Source organism: Uranotaenia lowii, chromosome 1 (genome assembly GCF_029784155.1).
Source record: "Uranotaenia lowii strain MFRU-FL chromosome 1, ASM2978415v1, whole genome shotgun sequence".
Taxonomy (NCBI): domain Eukaryota; kingdom Metazoa; phylum Arthropoda; class Insecta; order Diptera; family Culicidae; genus Uranotaenia; species Uranotaenia lowii.
Window position 1 is genome coordinate 65,988,265 of NC_073691.1, and position 18,923 is coordinate 66,007,187.

At 38.3% G+C, this 18,923-nt stretch overlaps 1 protein-coding gene across 1 annotated transcript; it reads right to left on the reverse strand.

Moving 5' to 3' along the window:
• Window positions 1–5,415: 5,415 nt before the first annotated feature.
• On the reverse strand, window positions 5,416–6,583 carry LOC129759483 (uncharacterized). Its single transcript, XM_055756957.1, has one exon. It carries the CDS (start codon window positions 6,427–6,429, stop codon window positions 5,710–5,712), a length of 720 nt encoding a protein of 239 aa, XP_055612932.1. The 5' UTR covers window positions 6,430–6,583; the 3' UTR covers window positions 5,416–5,709.
• Window positions 6,584–18,923: the final 12,340 nt, after the last annotated feature.

Below are 18,923 nucleotides of genomic sequence, written 5' to 3' on the forward strand. Positions count from 1 at the left end.
TTAGGTGTTCATCAATGATTCGATCAATTTCTTCTCCGGTGAGATTGGTGCTGAATGTCTGTACTCTTCGAATGAAATTATTGACCATGTTGATTTTCATGTATAACGGGTGGTAAGAATAATAATCCATGAACCGCCCCGATGCCATAGCTTTACTGTACCATTCAGTTTTGATAGTTTGGTTGTTTTGGCGAACTAGTGTTAGGTCCAGAAAGGGTATTCGGTTGTTCTGTTCGATCTCATGTGTAAATTGAATATTTTCGTCATAAGAGTTGAAAATATTCAAAACATCGATGACTTTGTTTTCTGGTAACGCTAAAAGCAGATCGTCAACAAACTTTTTCAAAATTGGTAACGGGGTGGGAGAGTGTTGAACAACGAAGTCAAGGAGAGATTCTGTCACTAATTCAGCTAGTGCTGGTGACATACAGTTACCCATAGCGGTGCCGAATATTTGTTTGTAGTATTACCCACGGAAGGAAAAATAGCTACATTCTAGACAGAACTCCACTATCTCAAGGAACAAATCAAGATTTATGTTAGTGTGTTCTTTTATATCTGCCCAACGTTGTATGACTGTGGAAGTGACTAAACTTCGTGGAATACATGTAAACAAGGAAACAACATCAAAGGAAACCAAAATGTGTTCCTCAGGTAGTGTTACTTTGTTTATATAGTCACAAAACGAAAAAGAGTCAGTGATGTTATAGGAGCTTTTCATCGATGAACTTATGATCCAGCCGATGTATTTGGAGAGCATGTACGATGGTGCACCTATATTCGGAACCACTGGTCTGAGCGGCAAATTCCTCTTGTGTACTTTCGGCAATCCATAAATCCGTGGGCATTGTGGTGATTGTGTGCGAAGTTGATGTGCTGTTTTTTTGTCGATCAGTTTCAGTTCCAATAGTCGGTTTACCAAGTTGTTGTTCTTGTCTTTATATGATGAGGTCGGGTTGCGGCTGTAAACTGTGTATGTGTTTCGATCCGATAGTAAGTCGAGCATTTTGGTGTTGTAGTCTTTCTCATACATAACAACGGTTTGTTTACCTTTATCAGACTCCACTACTATTAGATTAGGTATAAAATCACTGACTCTTTTTCGTTTTGTGACTATATAAACAAAGTAACACTACCTGAGGAACACATTTTGGTTTCCTTTGATGTTGTTTCCTTGTTTACATGTATTCCACGAAGTTTAGTCACTTCCACAGTCATACAACGTTGGGCAGATATAAAAGAACACACTAACATAAATCTTGATTTGTTCCTTGAGATAGTGGAGTTCTGTCTAGAATGTAGCTACCCAAGCAACCAAAAGTCGCGTTTTTACTTAACTCCGAACTCCGAAGTTCACATTTGGCTGAAAAAATGTATTACGGGAACTTCAGGTGACTCTTGTCGCGTAAAAGTTACTCAGGAACTTCCATCGCCCTTTGAAAGGTTAAACTATCGATAACGGAACTTCTAAGCGCTTTTAATGGAACTTCTTTCAAGAAGGTCGATAACGTTCGCGTAACATTCCAAAACGCACCATTAAGATACTTGAAGGTGTTTTAAAGAACCTATATGGGAAATCTAAGCGACATGTCAAAAATATTTTTCAAGAAGGTCGATAACGTTCGCGTAACATTCTAAAGCGCACCATTAAGATACTTGAAGGTGTTTTAAAGAACCTATATGGGAATTCTAAGCGACATGTCAAAAATGTCTGTCAATTTCTTGTCATGGTATTTGTTTTGTTTATATCTGTACTAATATTTACAAATGGAATTCAATATTTTTTCGAATTTTTCTTATAAATGTTAAATAAGATATTCTAATAAATTTTTGATGATGCGAATTTTTGTTATGATTCATATTGTGTACTGAAAGTCCTTTGAACGAAATAAGGTACCTTCTATTGACCAACCCACTCAATCATCTCAAATGACATTAAGTTTAAATACTAATCATTACAGTGGCAATTAGCTATTGCTGGATTGGTCGAGAGGCTGATGAGTTTCATTGCAACCTAGAGAGCAGCGGTTCAATTCTCTAGGCGTGTAAGCAGCTTTTGTAATCAAAACAATATAATTAAAATCAATGAGATAGATTATGATAGACCGGCAACCTAGCAATCTGACATGTGGTTGTCAGAGCAATCTGTCAATTGGATTTTTTTTTCGGCGCGTAGAAGTTTCTTGACATTCTCTTAGAAGCTGAATAGCGTTCTCTACAGCCACCTAAACGAACTTGAAAGTAGCTTTAAGAACTTAAATTTTGGGCTGATTAGCATTCTCTTCAGACACAAACGAGAGCTGATTAAGCTTCTATGGAACCTTTTTAAGGGAATTCTGGTTGCTTGGGTATTTTTCCTTCCGTGGGAAATACTACAAACAAATATTCGGCACCGCTATGGGTAACTGTATGTCACCAGCACTAGCTGAATTAGTGACAGAATCTCTCCTTGACTTCGTTGTTCAACACTCTCCCACCCCGTTACCAATTTTGAAAAAGTATGTTGACGATCTGCTTTTAGCGTTACCAGAAAACAAAGTCATCGATGTTTTGAATATTTTCAACTCTTATGACGAAAATATTCAATTTACACATGAGATCGAACAGAACAACCGAATACCCTTTCTGGACCTAACACTAGTTCGCCAAAACAACCAAACTATCAAAACTGAATGGTACAGTAAAGCAATGGCATCGGGGCGGTTCATGGATTATTATTCTTACCACCCGTTACACATGAAAATCAACATGGTCAATAATTTCATTCGAAGAGTACAGACATTCAGCACCAATCTCACCGGAGAAGAAATTGATCGAATCATTGATGAACACCTAAAAATAAATCACTACCCAGTTTCACTTCGCCACAGAATCAGGAACACAATAGCAAGAAATGATTCAACGCAAATTGTTTCTCCCTCTCCACCCGAAACTGTACGATACAGATCAATTCCATTTGTCAGCGGATTGACGAATAAGCTACAAAATGTTTTGAAATATGATTTTCCCAACATAAAATTAGCTGCTCGTTATGAAAACACTACAAGCCAACTTTTCAGTAGAACCAAAGACCCAATTCCGCCAGATATGAAAAATAACGTTGTTTACTGCATTTCGTGCAACGATTGCCCAGCGAAATATGTTGGATATAGCACCAACACGTTGAAAACACGCATAGGAGGCCATGCAAGTAATATCAACAAATTGAATCAGCTACTGACTGAATATGCCATCAACAATAGCCCAAGGAAACAACACGAAATTTCTGATCTCAAAGGGAAAACGGCTCTATTACAACATTGCATAGAGACAGAACATCGCTTCAATTTAAAAGGTGCTGCCATTCTGGATGAAAGCCGTCGGGAGTCTGCATTGCCCATACTGGAAGTTTGTCACATCATCAACACAGATGCAACAGTGAATAAGAGATCCGATGTTGACCATCTGAGCTCTACATATTCCGGGATCCTCAACACTATCAAGAAAGAAAATAGACCGAAGAAAAACATACCCAAACAGACCGAAACTGCTACATCAACAACATCATTTGGTAGTGCAACCAGCTAGTGATCGGAGTGTTTGTTGCTGAGTTTCTTTGAGATTTTCTTTCGTGTTTGGAGTTTGCTCTAGGCACGTTTTTAATGGTAAAAAGTGTCCAATTATTGTATGTGAATTTAATTGTAATCGATCCTCCAGATGAAGAAACACAATTTTCTGTAAGTTTGAATTTGAAATTTATTCAAATAATTTTACAACCTAGGTGAGGACTGCGAAACGATTTGACTTTTATTTGAAAAAAAAAATTAGATTACAATTAAGTTAAGAAACACTTTAAAACTTCGTCAAAATTACTGTACTTTCAAAATAGGGAGAAGTAATCGAAAATAAACTCAAATAACTTTTTTTTCACAGGAGTCAAACTTATTCGTGGTCTTCGAGGAAGTTGTTCATTGGAATGAAACACATTAATTTTCAAAATCCTTGTAATGTTCTATAGTTCAAATAGTTCGAAATTTGATGGGAAAAAACTAGTTGCGTATTTATTTGGATTCATCGCCCCAAAATAAGCCAACTGTTGAAGAACAACTTTTCGAACTTACAAAACTTACAATTCAGAACAATTTCGGAAGCTCACATTGCAATATACGATATCATACAACTAAAACATTATTTACTTACAAACATCAATCCGTTGTTCAGCGGTCAAAATTAAAGATCTCATACCCCTTGACGAAATATTTCGTAATATGTATACAGCATTAAGATGAGAAATGAAAGATTCGCTGAAAGAACTTGGATTCAAATTTTGGAATTTCCAAAATTTCCTGAATAGTAAACAAGAACCCTAAAATTGCGTCCTGTTATTCCCGGTGCACCTGGTAATACCTCAACAATATTAAGCTTCGAATAGAATCCGACCACTAATTTATGCATGTTTGATACAATAGCTTCAACAATCGTCGACTTGTAAACTTGCTTGTTCAATCATGTTACTAGTAAACATACATGTCTTATTTCCTCGCCATTCATCTCTCAGTCAATTTGCCGGGAAATTCCAGAACCTCAATGAATGGGGTCGTTAAACGTGAAACGTTGCATAATGAAGTGTTTCGAGAGATTCATGCATTGTGATCCTTTCATTCTAACATGCTTTTCAGTCAACATTATTAATGATCGTTAATAAATCAAAACATTTTCTCAAATCTCGAATTCTAAAGATTGTCAAAAAAAGAATATTTAAGACGTTGATTACAATTGTTCCAAACATATTACTTTCAGTTTTGTTCAATTCGGGGGATAATCGACAGACTCGAGACTTCCCAATCAGCACCTGCATACGTCACGATATAAACGTGTCGACAAGTCTTCATTATTATCAACACGATCGTTCCGGGCTTCTGAGCAACGTTAAGCGTCTCAGACTATGATCACTTATCTCTATCTCGCCTACACTCGGACACACATATGAGGAGAGTTCGAATCATCGTTTGCCGGATGAGTAATATTTTCTATGTAAGTACATGCACCTCCAACAACAGGTTTCGGAATGAGACTCAAAGGCAAATAGAATTCTTGGTCCGGAAAATTACGCCAATCGAGGAAGTCGCTGATCTTCGTCATCTTCGAAGCAAGTTTCAAGCGTTCTAGTCCGTATATGTGGATACAGGATTTGAGACTGGCAGAGGATGAAAAAAAAACCGCACTTAGCAATCAACCAATTTAGGAGAAACATATAAGAGCGCCAACCAGTCAGTGGCATGATAATGCGATTTAGCACTTTGGTCGAGCCTTTCATAACTATAATAAGATTGAACGTCTTCACGGATCATCGTAATGATGCGCTCGCAGCCAGGGCGCAACAAATAGGGGAGGTGATTTATCGTTCCCGGCAAGGGTGTTGCGACACTCAGACAATTTCCCTTTTGTTGGACCTGGTTAGCCCAAGGTTTAGTACAAAATTGATTCAATTTATTCACGACTCCGTTGCACAAAATACACATTCACTTATACGCGAACTCTACTCGGTGATAATAGAATTAAATTAGCTTAAATCACATTCTTCAAACAGATAAAAGAGCTATCGGCCGACACACTGTCTGGATCGTGCTGCTGAGATATGTTGAGGAGGACTGGGCGATGTCTGTTGATGGAAGATGCACTTTCCGGGATCAGTGATCGCCTGTAGCTAATCAGCACGCCTTCGCCATTCTAGATGGTGTTACGGCACTTTCCATTGACCGCCGTCTGGCCACTTTTGCACGCCATTGGCCCATCGATGATAAACCTATCGTCTAGCCCGAACTTCTTGGTGGTTGATCCGGGAACCGTAGTCGTTGGGATGGCCGGAGAATCCGTATCGGTATCTTCATTGTCAACGAAAACGACTCGATCGCTCTCGTCATCAGAGCTATCTTCATCGTTTGGTTCGACCTTGACAGCTCGTGCAGTTCCGGTTCTCGTTGATCCAGTTGTCGTGGAAACAGAAGAGGTTGTCGTTACCGGCGCAGCCTGTAGTGGTCCCGTCGATCGCACCGATACCGACTTCGCATCTTCAGGAACAACAGCTTCCGGTTTGGTTGTAGTAATTTCCACAACCGTAGCTGGTTCTCCATTTCCTGTCAATTTGTCCTTTACGTAATCATACCCCCGCATAACTCCATCCTTGACTGATGTCGCGGCATTTTCGAAACTTTCCTTCACTTTGGCCGTTCCCGTTTTAAACACGCTCGATACATCATCGAAGAACTTGGATATCTTGCTCTCTTCCTGGGGTGACACCGTTGATGAGCCGACTCCGTCCGCAGGCACCGTAACAGTTGAGGTTGACAACCCGCCAGACACCTTGGAATCGTCCTGAGGTCGTCCACTGATTGACACGATCCCGACCAAGAGCAACGCCAAACCGCTCAAAAAAACTTTCCGGTTCATCTCCGCAAACTTTCGAAACGACAATTTCAAACGAGTTTCACTGTCCAAAAAAACTAACGAAATCCACAACTATCCACACACAAGAAGCAAAATCACTACTCGGAGCAAATATGCAAACGTCCGGCAGCAAACTCGAATGCAAAGTGACAGTGCGATCGCAATCTTAATCGCACCCTAGCTCCGGCTAAGCAAAGCCGCCGCACTCGACGGTTCTCTCCCAAGCCAGATTCTCGCTCGCAATCTCGGCTGGCTGTAGGAAGGTAGGCTAACGATGACGACACGGACACAGACCGTTTCAATTTGCAGGTTGACCCATTCGGATGTTTTTTTTTTAATCTTGTTTTGTTATTCAAATGTTTTCTTTCCGCATCTTGGGGGCAATTCTCTCCGGATTTTGGTTATTTTGTTTTATCCAATTACAATTCAAAACACATATTTCTAACAAAGCAATTTGACCAAATATACACTTTCCAAAGATTTGAAGAGTCGAAAATAGAAAAGATAGGAAAAATGATGGTTTCCCATGGGGTTGTTAACTATCGGGAACTGAAGTAGCATATGAATGATTCAATGTCCTGTACAGAATAATCAATGAAGGTCCATATTCGAAGGAATTATTTTCTTACATAAAACAGATACAAATGCCTAAGCTACTTTTCATAACTCCTAGTACAAGTTTAAAAAATATTAATATCAAATACTACAAATTCATGTTTACCATTAGAAAAATAATATGCATAATTTGTCCATGCATACAAAACGAAATATTTCGGTTTTATCAGAATCGTTAAAACTGCTTCGAAATTTCATGATAAAACGGCATTGAGTTTTGCAAACACTTTGAATTACCGATACAGATAGGCCGGCCGAATACCACTCAGAAACCGTTAAACCAAATATTCGGCTCACCGACTTAGACCGACTATTTACTTTTAAAAAATTTAACAAAACAGAATTGATCAATTTTTTAAAAGGATGTTATTTAGTCTACACAATACCCAAAAGTAATGATGAAAAAGCTACATAGTCTCGACAAAAACTTTAAGTTACAGGAAAACATGTAAAGTGATGTGGAATCTCGGTTCTGGACCCTTTTGCGGTCCAAATCCAGACTGATGCACAACTGACTTGATTGCTTGCTAGACTCTGCCAAAGTCAGTCGAGTTAGCGATTGCTCAACATCGTTAGTTGAGTTTGGCTCTCATCTAGTCTGTATGGTGGGAGCGCCAGGAACAGCTTATATCGAGATTTCACAGGTGTATCAGTTTTTTCACTGTAGATTCAATATAAATTGACTTTGCCAAGGATTTTTTATTGTTTCATTCATAGTCGTTTTAACATTTTTATGTCATTCGGGACTTATATCACCGATACAGTTGGCGGACAGTTATTAAAATCTTATCCGGTACAACTGTGATCGATGTTAACTCTCGAACTCACGGACATCGGTTCAGAAACTAACTGACTTACCAACTGAGCTATATCAGTTCATCACATAGCAATTACAAAGCTTGAGCACTACGAGTTGCCTTCATGGATAATAAAATAGCTGCATTTCTACCTGGTAAAACAGGGCTACACAAACATCCGAGGAACACAGTCTACAGTATTCGACATGCAATCTGGCGTTCCCCAAGGTAGTCAACTAAGGCCGCTTATCTTTGTGCTTTTTATGAACGACATAGCTACCAACCTCAACCCGACTAAACTACTGTACGCCGATGACCTTAAAATTTACAGATTTATTGACTCGATAGTGGACTGCATTGCGCTTCAGGAGTACATGAGCAAATTGCTGTTATTGTGTGATACGTATGGGATGGAAGTGAATGTTGGAAAGTGTAAATGCATAAGTACTTTTAGTACTAGGGATTCAGCGATAAAAGATCTCGGAATTACTTTCGATCACAAGCTTTCGTTTGCACAGCATATTTCAACATTCACAGCAAAAACGTTTGCCTTATTCGGATTTCTTCGTCCAAACACACTGAGCTTTGAAGGCCCCTATGCCCTTAAAACAGTATTCTGCTCGTTAGTAGGAAGTGTTCTGCAATACGCTGAACCTGCTACGCCACCTTACCAATCCGTTCACATAAAAAAAGAGAAGGGCCAGAAAAAAAATCTCAGCTATGCATTGAACCACCTGTTCGACATGGGAGACAACCATGGAAAACTACGGACGCTGGAAAATTGCCTTATCAAAACCACACACCATAAACATTAAATAAAATACAGAAAACATTCATCCTAATGTGCCAATATATTGAAAACCATACAATCAATTAACGAAAATCCAAAACACAAAAATAAACATACAAATAAAAATACACCACCCTACACACAACACAGAACAAGCTGATATTTAAAAACTACAAAAACAAAAGGTGAAAAGTGAAAACTGTGCCAAAGTTTCGATGCTGAGGAAAATTTATCCCAAAATCCCCGGACAACCGGATTTTATCCGAAAAAACTTAACACAGTAAATCACCTTATGGTCACAAAGCACGAATTAATTCGGAAAAAAACAGACAAATAGGCAGCTTTACAAGACCAGCCGAGTCGACAACAACAAGAAAACGACACTTTTTAGGTAAACATCTCACAACAAATATTTTGAAATCGGTCGAAAATAACTTTAAAATACAATTTAAGTCCCTGAAGAAGATCCAAAGCGGATTGAAACGTTGAGTACATAAGACAAACATCTTTTCTGTTCTAAAATAGACTGCAAGCCGGGAAAAAAGAACACTTCCATGGCAAGGATCTGTTCGCTTACCACCTTTTTCCGAGAGATGTGGTCTTCTGTAACTGACACCTTTGAGCCCAAGGAGAACGTATGAACTTGCAACTAATTTTCGTGCACGACATCTAAACAAACGTTATTGATTGCCCGCAATTGCTGTATTCTTTCCATCTGTACGCTTTAGCTCGACAACTTCGCAATCGAAATTTTCTCCGGCTAGAAGCAGAACGAGTTTCGGCCAAAATCATCCACTATGTCGATGTTGTCATGCTTTCAACGAGGTTTCTCACCTTTTCGACTTCAACGTATCTAATGAGATGTTCAAACGTTCAATCTGTGATTTAACTTAATTTTAAAATGATTCATTGTATGCTACTCCGGTTAGTTTTTAATTTTAACCCTTCGTTTCATAAAGTATTTAACAAATTTGCCACAATTAATGTATGGAAAAATGAAAAATGGTACTTTATTTTTTTTCTTGATGTACTCATCATTTCCAACTGTAAAAAATGATTTTAAAGGAAAAATAAAAAATCATGAAATGAAGGGTTAACATCTTAAGTCTGTATGACTTCACGGTCAAAGATTTCAAATAAAATAAAATAGATCGTGTTGGAGGATGAACAAGTAGGTATAATAATATAAGTATAATTGCTTTGATGATTGTTTATTCCAGATTTTCTTGGACATATAGTAATTCAAGAAAAATTCGAGAACGTTCTTATTTTACGTAAAAAGGATATAAAGTTACCTTTTTTGTCGAGCGGTTCGACATCGAGCCCGAAACTTTATATCTTTTTTTGTAAAGTATGAACGTTATGTGTCGTGTCCTGTAATACGTCGTGTGTTGTGTGTGTAGTTAAAATTCTTACGTAAGCACAAATCATATAAAAATGAGTTCAAATCTGGCCAGAATGACAAGATCTTGTTGAAAACTTCCCGAATTTCAGTTTAAGTTTTTGTGTATAAAATCATTTGTTAGAGTAAATATAGGGGAGATAAGGGCATAATGGCCACCTTAAGGAAAACGCTTATTTAACCATAGAAAACAGCTATAATATGTGAATGGCACCATTGTTTCGTGTTCGAACACTAATATAGTCTATTTCTTAGTTGGCTGAAACTTGAAATACTAGATATAAACGTTTAAAAATGCATTTTGAAAAAAATTCCCAAAAGCTGAAAACCAGTCACTGTAGGGGCATAATAAGAACCCCCCTGGGGCAGCATAAGCACCATTAATCAGGACACGATGAGCGTTTTTTGCTGGGGAATCTTGCAGCTAATTCAACTCGATGAAGTCAGGTGATTCGTAGATTCATCAAACAAAGCAATAACAAAATAATCTAGGTTTGTTTGTAGAATACAAAAAAATCACACACGCTCATACATTATGTTTCTGGTGCTATGTTTGGCGGATGATGCTAATAGCCGTATCATGTAATAATAAAAAAAAGATCATGAATGGTAAATGGAAAAAATAACCTCGAACAGAAATCGATCTCTTGTCTTTTGATTACCTCTCCGACACCTTATCAATAGGCCACATCGTCAGATGTAAACTAGTCAAGATGTAGCTCTATAATTTAGTTGACTACATCGAGTTGAATTCGCTGCTAGATTATACGGCAAAAAACGCTCATCGTGCTCTGATAGAAGTGCTCTGTTCACCCCGAGCCAATGAATTCAAGTACAAACGTGTTTTCAAATTGATTAAAGTGAAAAATCAAAAAAAAAATTGATGGTGAAAATCGAGAAACAATGTGTACATCATGTTGCAGTGCGTACATTATAGATCAAGATGATTTAAAGATCATAAGAGCTTATTTCGGGGTGCTCAAAAATTATAATATTTTCGTCACTTGAGAACCCAGCTGTTTTTTTTTTAAATATCTCTGTAAAAATGATAAGGAAATTCCTTTTGTTGTGAAAAATTAATACTATAGGAAGTACGAAACAAATCGTCATGGAAATTTATCTAAGAAAATACGTACTTTTGTAGAAAAGAGCAGTGCCCCGGGTGCTCGTTATGCCCTTATCTCCCCTATTTAAAAACGAACATATGTTTATTTAAATCCTCGGTAGACAATGTAGAGGCAATATCACGAAACCAACAAGTACTCTGACGTGGTAAACTTCAAAACCCAAGAAAGAGGTTATTCGGAGTTCTCGATTTTTTTATAGAGAATATTATACTTCAAGGCGCTTTGAAATTACTTACTGATAAAAAAAATCGGTGATTTTCATATTTATTTAACATAGTGCAAAGTTGTTTGAACGAATATAGGGATCCAAACCTTTCGGAGGGTTTATGCTAGCTTTCAAAACACTATGTTCGTATATGTATGTACTTGTCTAGTAGCATTTTGATTTTTAAATATATAAAACTTTACGATTTTAAAACAATACCTTGTTGATTTATAGAAGGCAGAAGTAAATGAACTGAGTATGCCATTATATCTTCTATTTATCTCTTCATTGAAATCAGGTGTTTTTCCTCGAGTGAAGGGTGATACGGCCAAAATTTGGTCCAGGGAAAACGCGTGTAAATCTGTGAAATCGTTTATTTGAAAAATCAAATTAAATTTCTATTTCAAGTTTAATTAGTATTAAATTCAGGAAAAATATTCAGTTAGGCTTCCGCTTTTCCAAATCCGAATTGCCGGGCCTTACGCTTAACCCCTGCCATCAGATTTTGTTCAGCCACCTTGTCCACTTTCTTCGCCGCAGAAAGCCAGTTTGCCTTGAACTGCTGCTCGTCCTTAGCTGTTTTTTGGTCTTCTTAAGGTTCCGCTTGACAATAGCCCAATATTTCTCAATTGGGCGGAGCTCTGGCGTGGTGGGAGGGTTCTTGTCCTTGGGAACCACCTGCACGTTGTTGGCGGCGTACCACTCCATGGCCTTTTTACCGTAATGGCAAGATGCCAAATCCGGCCAAAACATTACGGAACATTCGTGTTTCTTCAGAAATGGCAGCAGACGTTTATTCAAACACTCTTTCACGTAAATTTCTTGGTTGACAGTCCCGGAAACTATGAAAATGCTGCTTTTTAAGCTACAGGTACAGATGGCTTGCCAAACCAGATATTTATTCGCGAACTTTGACAGTTTCATGTGGTTGAAAATATCTGCTACCTTTTCCTTCTTTTTGCCGTATAAAACTCCTGTCCCGGAAGCTGCTTGTAGTAGACATTGACGTAGGTTTCGTCGTCCATTACCACGCAGTCAAACTTTGTCAGCATCGTCGTGTACAGCTTCCGGGATCGCGCTTTGGCCGTCGTATTTTGTTTATCATCGCGATTTGGAGTCACTATCTTCTTGTAAGTTGATAGTCCGGCTCGTTTTTGGCTCGATGCACGGATGTAGACGATACACCCAGCTTAGGTAACTAAAGTGTTTGGGGAACGTTTGTCGACAGCCAGGAAGTCTGGATCGGGGGAAAATCGAAAACCGGAAGCCGCTGAGGCGACAAAGAGAGTTGCTGGTAGTTTCAAGCAAAACCCTAACCTCTCTCTCCGAGATGCCGCAAATAAGCTGGGTGTATCGTCTACAACCGTGCATCGAGCCAAAAAACGAGCCTGACTATCGACTTACAAGAAGGTAGTGACTCCAAATCGCGATGATAAACAAAATACGACGGTCAAAGCGCGATCCCGGAGGCTGTACACGACGATGCTGACGAAGTTTGACTGCGTGGTAATGGACGACGAAACCTACGTCAAAGCCGACTTCAAGCAGCTTCCGGGACAGGAGTTTTTTAAGGCAAAAGGAAGGAGATAGGTAGCAGATATTTTCAAGCACATGAAACTATCAAAGTTCGCGAAGAAATATCTGGTTTGGCAAGCCATCTGTACCTGTGGCTTGAAAAGCAGCATTTTCATAGCTTCCGGGACTGTCAACCAAGAAATTTACGTGAAATAGTGTTCGAATAAACGTCTGTTCCGTACTGCTTTGGCCGGATTTGGCATCTTGCCATTACGGTAAAAAGTCCATGGAGTGGTATGCTGCCAACAACGTGCAGGTGGTTCCCAAGGACAGAGACAGAGCTCCGCCAAATTGAGAAATACTGGGCTATTGTCAAGCGGAATCTAAAGAAAACCAAAAAAACTGCGAGGACGAGCAGCAGTTCAAGGCAAACTGGCTTTCTGTGGCGAAGAAGGTGGACAAGGTGGCTGTACAAAATCTGATGGCAGGGGTTAAGCGTAAGGCCCGGCAATTCGGATTTGGAAAAGCGGAAGCCTAACTGAATGTTCTTCCCTAATTTGATACTAATTAAACTTGAAAAAGAAATTTAATTTGATTTCTTAAATAAACGATTTCACTGATTTATACGCGTTTTCCCTTGACCAAACTTTGACCGTATCACCCTTTACTACTAAATTTCCAAATCACGATTCAGTAAAATATCGCTATGAAGAATTTTATTCCCGTTAGTTAATTGTTAATTAGTTTATCGGCCTTATAGGTGATAAATAAAAAAATTCCGATAAATTATAAAATATCAGAGCGCTAATATTTAGAAGCTCAGGAAAAAAATGAAGATAGCTTTAATTTTTTTTGTACATTTTCATCTCTCAACAACGTGTGTATTATTTTCATTGAAAAAATTACATTTATAACTAGAAATTGTTTAAAGAGCTTTTGAAGTGACAATTTTAAAATACATACTGGATATATGTACCTACAAACAAAAAAATATTATCAATATTTTTTCGCAGCGGATGTTATAGATTTGCTACATTATTAATTTCTTGTTTCATACTTTTTTAAATACATGTTGTTCAGTGAAATTCATGGAAGGAAGGAGAAGCAGAGTGCAGCTTATATTCTAGACTCGTTTGCAACTGACCATCAGTCATTTCAATAATAAAAATGCAATAACTAGTGTTTTCTTATTGTCAAATTTGATTTAGAAAAAAAAAAAACAATTTTAAATCTGTCCACGTGGACATCCGGGGAGGGGGGTAGGGGTTTGCCAAATGTCTACGCTTGTCCACGTAGGGGCAGAAGGGGGTCAAAAATCTCATTTTTCTGTGCACGTAGTATCTGAACGGCCCCTAATTAGTTAAAAACAAGCAAATACAGATTTTAGTAACGCACTAAGTAACGCACTCGTGAGTACTCCCGGACTTTTTGCCTACAGGATGCTCCAGAGTCAATTTTTGAATCCTAGAGAGCATATGGTGAGCATGCACACGGGTTTTTCGACTTTTGGTAATTTTTGAAAATTGTTTTTTTTGTTGATAAATACGAAAGTGTTATTCAGTGCTAAAAATACATCCATCAATAAATCAATAAAATTGTAGAACTTATTACTAAGCTAGTTTGACATTTAAGCCTTCAAAAAGCTTATGACAACGTTTTTCGTGTTTTGAACCACTGTGTATTGGAATGTGGTTATTTGTAAAAATGCACCTCTTTTTTTCTTTTGTATCGATTATAGTCGTTTTACCATAATTGTTGCATTCGCGACTTTATCAACGTTGCAGTTGGCGGACAGTTATTGAAAAACTTATCCGGTACAACTGTGTTCGATATTTACTCGGGCTTGAACTCATGGACATCGGCTCAGGAAGCAACTGACTTGCCAACTGAGCTAAATCACAAGCCCAAAATGCACTTCTTGTAGGTTAGTTATTTTATGGATTTTCAAGGGAAATTTTTATTCGGCTGTAGTTGGTACTTCATCGAAATCCCATGCATAAAGATGTAATCGCATTATTCGACAAAAAAGCTGCCATTCGACTGTAACGACAGAAATTGATTTCTTCAACAAAGATTTTATCAGCACTAATGCGCAATGAACGAACAAAACTATTCTGCAATCAGATAGATTTAAAATTCCAATTCAATCAACAGAGAGCTAATTCAATCCACTTAGATGACTAATAAATGAGACAATGAGCGAATAACCGAGGGCTACTGAATGAGAAACGAGAATCAAACGTAATGACGGTTGCGGCTTTTGTATTTCGATTCAATAAATAAGTAATAAATAATTACGACTACTTAACTATTTAGCTAGCCACCGATTGTTCAGTACTTATTGCCATAGCCGTACTTCCGGTCCTCATTATCGTGTACGTAAATCGCATTTGGCGGAAGGGTAACGATCACAACTTCCGGTTCGTGGGGATCCTTCTTGAGCAGTTTGTCCTGGAAGAAGTTTTTAACACCTCCGGTAACCTTGTCGGTGGCCAGTTTGACTTGGAGCTGCGCCTTGGTGGCCGTCTTTTTGACCGAATCCCGGGCACTGTCGAATAGTTCCTTCAGTTTCCAGAAGGGCGCCGTCAGGGCATGGTGAACGTCCAGCTCTTCGACCTTACTTTCGATGTCAGCAATTTCAGGAGATTGTTCTTCTGCTGGCGGAATAACTGTCACACTTTCTAGGCTTTCGGGTTCCACTGGAATTGCCATCACAAGGCTAACGATTAGGGCCATTGAAGAAATTCGCAAGACTGCTTTCGGGTTCATAATGATTTCTGGATTGAAACTAAGGTATCTGTCTTACAAGGTCTAATTTCTTTAACCGACTAGTGACCTCTGTACATCTTCGTTATGTATTTATGCAAAAGATGGAATGCAGCAGGTCACAATCTAATGTCATCCACTACCCGAAAACCTTTTCAAGGTTCTTGGGGATTTCCAGCGAAAGATAAGATGCAACAATATTCTACCGGCCGAACGAATATCATTAACAGGTCTATGAATAATACAAATCAACCCGGCCCAGCAACTCGTCAAATGGTCTTTCTCGTATTTGAACGAGTTATGCCTATCGATTGTAATGTATCTACCGAGTTTCTGTTTTTGTTGTTGATGTTGAAGGCAAACTCTTGTTGATGAGCTGCCCACACCACAGTACCGGTTTACAATTTCGTTGTTCTTCCAAAACCGGTGCAATTAGCGTCTCGGTGTGATTTGTTTGGGTTCAGTGTGTGCTTCTAAGCTTTTCCTAATAGAAACTCAGGTATGCAAATGACATTGACTACCCTGCATTGGATGAGGGTGGCTTAGTAGGTGCCGGTATCAAAGATGATTGCTTCTAATTGACCATAAGTTTTATAGTCGCCACACCAGATGCTACACAAAATCCCGTTTCCAAATCAACTGTGGTTTATTATTGCCGATGGTCTTAATCAACTGTGGTAGGTTAGCGAAGGGTTGTGTGCCATCTTTCAAACAAGATTTTGTGCAAGTTGTATCGGACTGATAGGGCTACCGTGCTGCTGCTATGAACAAAATCAGGAGATTTTTATTATAAATTTAGATTTTTATACAATGGTCTGTAGAAAAATCTGAAGATTTCTCTTTAAAGCCTTCCCATGTCGTTCGCAAAATATCCGTTCTAAATAAAATCGTGTCTTTTTGATCTGTGGTTTGTTGTCGTTACTTTGGCCACAAATGTGTAGAGATGAGATTAAGGATATTCAGAAGATAAATCAAATTTAATTGAAATAAAAGTTGCATTACTGAGCATATATAAAATAAAGTAAATGTCTATTTCAACGATTACTATTTTTGCGAAACTATGCAAAACAAAGTCAGTCATTGATCTATTCATGTGAGCGACCGACGTGTCTGAGTGAATCTCTGAATAAAATCACGATGATTGATTTGGATGATTTTTATTCCATTTTTAGGAAAAGAAAAACCCTAGAAAACATCCTCTTTTTAAATACTGGAATTGAGCTGATTCGAATTGTTAATCAACAATAAATGATATTGTAAAAAATATCCATCCATAGATGCATATATATGTGAGTATTTAATGGAAAGTTTCACCGGTATCCTCTTGATTTTTTTTTTTGTTTCCATAAAAGTATCCAGTTTGGCTTAGTCCCACTAAATCTAATTTATCATTTAACCGATTTTTTAAAATACAAATATAAATTGTATTTCGTTGATTTGATCATCACTTTCGTAGCAGACACTTGGTTTCGTATATTCGAATGAAACTGAAAGCTGGTTTATGTATGAGGCAAGGTTATCAAAGAAATTTTTTTTTTAAATGTACAAAAAAAAGAAATATTTTTTTTTGTTTCGATTATAGTCGTTTTACCATATTTATGGCATTCACGAGACTTTATAAACGTTGCAGTAGGCGGATAGTTATTGAAAAATTTATCCGGTACAACTGTGTTCGATGTTTACTCTTGGGCTCGAACTCACGGACATCGGCTCAAGAGACAACAGACTTGCCAACTGAGTTATATCACAAGCCCTCGTTATCAAAGAAATGTTTTCAATTCATACTTATGTTTTAGAAGCATTTTCATTGCACTTATGATTTAAAAAGCGGAAAAAAACTATCACCGATTTGTGGAAAAAATGACACTTTTTTTGAAACCATTTTAAACCCTAAAAATAACATCCTGCAGTAATCAAAGTCAATTGAACGAAGCCTGAAATTGTTTTAATCCTACACAGTGCAGTATAGACTTCTCTGAAAATCTTATCTTCCCTGATAGACTCGCCCACGTACTGAAACTTCACCAGTTTAAGATCAGTGACACTTTTTCATAGTTGTTATTGTAAAAATCCTTCAAACTTGTTTTTTGAAAACAGGTTCTAATGCATAATTTTCTGTTTGGGTTTATTCTATTTACCTGGTTTTCCAAGTCACGACATAACTTGAGAAACAATATTACTCCAATTCACTCATTTTCTGTTGTGAATGACTGTGGAATCCATTGATGGAAATTTATGCAATTTTTGAGCAATACAGGCGCCATCTATATTGCACACTTTGAACTACCGTCGAACATCACCTCGAACCTCGAATCATCTCGAACAGGAATCGAACACGAGCCTACTGATTACCTCTCCGACATCTAACTAAAGGGTGATATGGTCAAAATTTTTTCAAGGGAAAACGCGTGTAAATCGGTGAAATCGTTTATTTAAAAAATCAAATTAAATTTCTTTTTCAAGTTTAATTAGTATATAGTATAATTCAGGAAAAATATTCAGTAAGGCTTCCGCTTTTCCAAATCCGAATTGCCGGGCCTTACACTTAACCCCTGCCATCAGATTTTTAGCAGTTTTTTTTATCTTCTTTAGGTTCCGCTTGACAATAGCCCAGTATTTCTCAATTGGGCGGAGCTCTGGCGTTCTTGTCCTTGGGAACCACCTGCACGTTGTTGGTGGCGTTCCACTCCATGGCCTTTTTACCGTAATGGCAAGATGCCAAATCCGGCCAAAACAGTACGGAACAACCGTGTTTCTTCAGGAAAGGCAGCAGACGTTTATTCAAACACTCTTTCACGTAAATTTCTTGGTTGACAGTCCCGGAAGCTATGTAAATGCTGCTTTTCAAGCCACAGGTACAGATGGCTTGCCAAACCAGATATTACTTCGCGAACTTTGACAGTTTCATGTGCTTGAAAATATCTGCTGCCTTGACCCTTCCTTTGGCCGTATAAAACTCCTGTCCCGGAAGCTGCTTGTAGTCGGCTTTGACGTAGCTTTCGTCGTTCATTACCACGCAGTCAAACTTCGCCAGCATCGTCGTGTACAGCCTCCGGAATCGCGCTTTGGCCGTCGTATTTTGTTTATCATCGCGATTTGAAGTCACTACCTTCTTGTAAGTCAATAGTCCGGCTCGTTTTTTTGGCTCGATGCACGGTTGCAGACGATAGACCCAGCTTATTTGCGGCAACTCGGAGAGAGAGGTTAGGGTTTCGCTTGAAACTACCGGCAACTCTTTTTGTCGTCTCAGCGGTTTTCAGTTTTAGATTTCCCCTCGATC

Bases quoted from the DNA above. Each gene is read 5' to 3' on its own strand.
- LOC129759483 (XM_055756957.1), bottom strand. From the start codon at position 6,429: ATGAACCGGAAAGTTTTTTTGAGCGGTTTGGCGTTGCTCTTGGTCGGG.